The sequence below is a fragment of the Corvus brachyrhynchos genome, unplaced genomic scaffold (genome assembly GCF_000691975.1).
Source record: "Corvus brachyrhynchos isolate BGI_N302 unplaced genomic scaffold, ASM69197v1 scaffold59, whole genome shotgun sequence".
In the NCBI taxonomy this organism is placed as follows: domain Eukaryota; kingdom Metazoa; phylum Chordata; class Aves; order Passeriformes; family Corvidae; genus Corvus; species Corvus brachyrhynchos.
Window position 1 is genome coordinate 6,148,870 of NW_008246054.1, and position 4,714 is coordinate 6,153,583.

At 56.9% G+C, this 4,714-nt stretch overlaps 1 protein-coding gene across 1 annotated transcript; it reads right to left on the reverse strand.

Moving 5' to 3' along the window:
- Positions 1-1,449: 1,449 nt before the first annotated feature.
- Positions 1,450-4,696, reverse strand: ST6GALNAC6 (ST6 N-acetylgalactosaminide alpha-2,6-sialyltransferase 6). The gene is made up of 5 exons (XM_008642265.2): positions 3,900-4,696; positions 3,586-3,765; positions 3,041-3,438; positions 2,743-2,850; positions 1,450-2,664 (listed from the first exon to the last, which is right to left on the reverse strand). The coding sequence occupies exons 1-5, from the start codon at positions 3,912-3,914 to the stop codon at positions 2,475-2,477; spliced, it is 891 nt and encodes a 296-aa protein (XP_008640487.1). The 5' UTR covers positions 3,915-4,696; the 3' UTR covers positions 1,450-2,474.
- Positions 4,697-4,714: the final 18 nt, after the last annotated feature.

A 4,714-nucleotide genomic window follows, 5' to 3' on the forward strand; every position in this document is an offset into this window, starting at 1 on the left:
CTTCAGTGGGGCCCTCACCCTGCCGGGTCTGGGGTCTCCGGGGCTCCCCGCGCCTCCGCCCCCAGCTCCTCGGAGGAGAATGCTCTTCTCATCACTGTCCGCATGTCGCCTCCCCTTTTCTGCCCCCATTCCGTTCTCATGTCGCCATCCCTATCCCTAATTCTCATCCCTGTCCCTAATGTCCCCATTCCTGTCCCCATTCCGGTCCCATCCCATCCCTACTGTCACCATCCTTGTCCCGAATGTCCTTATGTCCCCATCCCATCCCCATGTCCCTATGCCCCCACCTCCAGCTTGCACATCCCCCCAGCTCCAGGGGTGTAAAACCCCGGGGCTGTTGTATCCTTGTTAAGATTTGATTAGTGAGAGATGCCGTATGCCAAAGCCAATAGTACAGATTTTATTTAACAACAAAATGAGGTAGAGAAAGAGAAAGAAGTAGAAAAGGGGTGGGGGAGAGAGAGACATCGGTCAAGCAGAAGATTGTCACCACCCGTGGATCGCTCAGCATCCTTTTAATCCTTCACCCTGGTCTTCATGGTAGTGGGGATCCCGAAGTTGTTGAAAACTTTTCACTATCTCTACCTTTTTGCAAATGAAGGCATTAATGCTCATTGGCTATGTAATTCCCTTATTCCATTGGTTAAATTATTCCCTCTCTTCTAATGCTAATTAATCCCATGTTCAGTCTTTGTCTTCGAGTAGATTGTGATCCCCCTCCTGCCAGAATTACCTTTCACCCAGCTGGAGCTGATTCCACCAGTTACTGGGTTGGCTTTTCCTCATTATCAGTGACACATTCTTCTCGCCCAGTTTTGTTTACCATCCCCTAATCTGAGATAATGCTTGGACAATAGTACCACCTTTATCTTATCTCAAATTCCTTTTACGATGCCTTAACTTACATAGAAGTCTCAGGCATTTTAGGCAGGGGGAAGAGGGCCTTCGGTGGCTGCAGATGCTGTCTATCCCATAACTTGGGGTGACCAGTGATGTGTGTATGAGCAGTTGCCCCTCCACAGCTTGCCACCGTGGGAACCCTTGTCTGGATGTGTTACCCAGGATGTGCCAGACCAGGCCTAGAGCCAGTGTCATCATCCTGCTCCCTTCTGTGCCCATCTCACAGCAAAGTTCTGTGGCAACAGACTTTGAGACAGGCAACGGTGATCTCCAAGTCCTTGTACTTACCTGCCCTTCCCTCCTCCTCTGTGGCTGCAGAGACCCTGTCCCAAGACCCTGTGACCCCAGGGCACCTGGCTGGGAGTGACACAAGCTGGGGAGGTCTCAGCTGCCACCTGCACTGTGGAGGTGGCTCAGAGCTGGAGTCAGCCAGGGACTGGACATGGATCCCACCTGGACATGCTGGTCACCCTGCCTGACCCAGGGACAGCACTGCTGTGGGCTGGGGATCACTGCCAGCATCCCCAAAAACCCATCCAGACCCAGGGCTCAAGGCAACAGACTGCAGCAATATTTATTCCTGTACAAACCATTACAAAACATGGGCACCCCACTGCTTCCCCCAGCACCGAGCCCCCCAAAACCCCAGCCACAGCCAGAGGGAAACTGTGAAATGGATTCCTGCCAAGGCTCAGGACCCAAACATGCCATATTTAGTTGTTTTTCCCAAATTAACGTCTCTGCTGCTGAGAAATTAATAACAAAGTCCTGTCCCAGCCACAGGGTGCCAAGAGGCATCACTACCCCCCATTACCTGACCAGTTTTTAATTGTTTATAAGCAGCTGCTGGCCCTTCGTTACCACTAAAGAGCAGTTCCTGCTTGTTCCTTTGTCCAGGAAACCCAAGTACAAACCCCAGGGTTAGAAGTGGGGAGAAAAAAAGCCAAAACCCCCAAAAAGCTCCCAAAAATTCCATCTTTCAGTTAGAAAAGGTTTTGGCAGTGTGGGGAGCAGCAGTGCTGGGAGAGGCTAGTGTTTTTGGGGTGCTGGGGCAGGGAGGGTGGCAATGTCACCCCCACAGGGCCCCACAAAAAACTGTGGGGTTCTGCTGAGAGAAGGATGACTGAGGACTGGGATGAGGGGGCTGGGGACGGCAGAGGGGGGCTGAGCTCCAAGAGGGGGTTTCCCAACCCAGAAGGTTGGGGGAAACAGTCTCTGTGGTGACCCCAGAAGTGATGCAACCCAAAACTGAGCTGAGAGGACCTGGAACCCCCTTGTAGGCTCCCAGGGGGTGCAATCTGCATGGACTAGGATGGGGCAGGATATCATGCCCCAGTACCCTGCACATGGAGCGGGGGACACCCCAATCTTTACATTCACTACCTGGCCCCCAAAAACCAGCTCAAAACCCAACACATCCCAGGTGCAAGGAGCCACCATGCACAACAGCAGTGGTCCTGTGGGAGGCAGGTGGTGGCACCCTGATGCCTGGCTCCCACTGCTCCCAGGAGGATGCAGGGGAACCCTCATCCATCCCAGATCCAGGGGTCTGCCCAGCAGGCATGAGGCAGCCCCTAGGTCCAGGTGGGGTGGGAGAAGGTGATGTTGTAGAGGTTGGCCCAGCTGGCAAAGACCCTCTTCTCAGTGATAAAGCGGTGGTGATTGCCCCTGCGGCTCCGCTCATTGTGGATGTAGGTCGTGCACTCATCGGGGCCCTTCGGCTCGTAGTAGTGGTAGGGCAGGCGGCGAGGTGGGGGACGGCGGCTGCAGTGGGGAAAGAAACATTGGGTGAGCCCCATGGTGGGGTCATGTGCTGGGGTGGGGGCTTGGGGGTCTCCTTACCCGCAGTAGCTGGGTGGCACCATGCCATAGACGTGGACAGCGTCACACAGCTCCACCGCGATCACCATGGTGAACCAGCCGGTGCTGAGCCATGAGCGAGACTTCTCCCTGGGGAGGAAAGACAGCAGGAAGGATGACAGGGGCGAGGTGATGAGGATAATGGACCCTGTCAGTGTCCCCAGCCTGCCTCAGGGACCCCCAGCTCAATGCTGCGGCCCATGAAGCAGCTCCAAGAGTCAGCTCTGTCTTGGGAACCTGGAGAAAGGGGGACACAACACAGGAGGTGGCTTTGAGGTACCTGTCCTTCCCTGTCTCACCCCGAAACAGGTCATCAAACTGCTTCATGCGGCCGGGGGAGACAACGTAGGCTGTCATGTTGGGGAAGGAGGTGCAGACGCGCTGGATGATCTTCAGGAGACTCTTCTGCATCTTGGTGGGCGGCCCCCAGAAGATGAAGATGGTCTCTGGGGTCTTATTGACAAACTCCTGGGGCCGCTTGAGGACACGGTAGAGGCTAGAATGAGCCACCACACGGAAGCTGGTCTTGTTGCCCACATCAGCATTGTAGCCTGTGGTGGGAGCGTCGTTCATGCGGATGGTGCACTCAGCCCCGTCGATGACCGTGCCCAGGTGGGTGCCCAGGAGGTGGCTGGAGCTGGTGACAATGACGCATTGGTGGCAGCGGGCAGTCAGGGTCTGGTGATGACAAGTGCCGTGGGCAGGTGACTTTTGGTGTCACCGTGGACAGGGTATTACTGTCCCCTGCAGAGCCACTGTCCTCTGCCAGCAGAGAGACAGACCCTGTGTCACCGCCGAGGCTGGGCCCTGCTGCCCAGCTCGTACCTTGTTCCCACAGACTGGCAGGTACCCGCTTTTCACGCCCCACTTCTTGAGGTCGGGGGGCCGGCGGGCTCTGCCCCGCAGGCGGCTGTAGGGGAAGACCGCGTTCCCGTTGCCAGAGCTGTAGATGATCAGCAACATGATCAGGGCAAAGAGGACCCCCAGGGCGGCGGCACGCTGGCTCTGCGGGCGGGGGGATAGCGTCAGCCGCTGCCCCCACCCCACGGGTGTTGGCATCCACCCCACTCCCACGGCATCTCCAGCAGGATGCCTGCTGTCCCCAGGGAGGTCCCCGGGGTGATTCTCTTGGCACTCACCGTGCTACCACTCATGTCTCCGTGCCGGCCTCAGCACACAGTGATTGCCGGCGTCCTGCGAGCACCTGCAAGGCACATGGTCATCCCCAGCCTGGCCCATCATCCCCAGGCTGCCAGGCTGGTGGGGGTACAGGATCAGGTGTACACGGGATAAATCTCCAGGTCCCCCTCTGAAGAGGAGAACAATCCCCCGGAATCAATGAGGGGAAAAGAAATGCTGTGGGCAGAGGCTGGGCAGACTCCAGGATCCCCACACTAAGCTGGTCTCCAGGGAGGATTATCCTCCCCTCGTGGGGATGAAACCACTCAAACCGCAGGGTTAGGGGGGGTCAACCTGCTGCTTGTGCCGTGAAATTCCATTAAAACCACCACCAGAGCAGTCTTGGAACAAGAGGGAATGTAAGGAAGTGAGGCCTGCCCCAGTCAGTGCAGGCATGGGCTTGCATCCAGCAGACCTGCAGGGACCTCTCCAGCCCCGGGACCCACTCTAACCTCCACTCAAAGCGGGTTGACCCAGTTTAGTTTTGGGAGCCCTGGTTAGTGAGCCCCAGCCATTCCTGCAGCTCTCCAAGCAAGTGGAAATTTAAAACCACTGAAGCTTCTTTACTAATTGTCACAAGGAAAATTATGCAACAGCCTGAGATCAACCCCTGGGGGGAGCTGACACCTCGAAACGCTCTCAGGGCTAGAGGTGGTGCCAGAAGGTACCAGCCTGCCCGGGGAGCCCAGGCCATGGCCGGACGTGGTGCTGCTGGGGGGCTTCGTCGTGCAAGGGCTGGGGACGCTGTGGGACCCCCACTCCTGCACCCCACTTC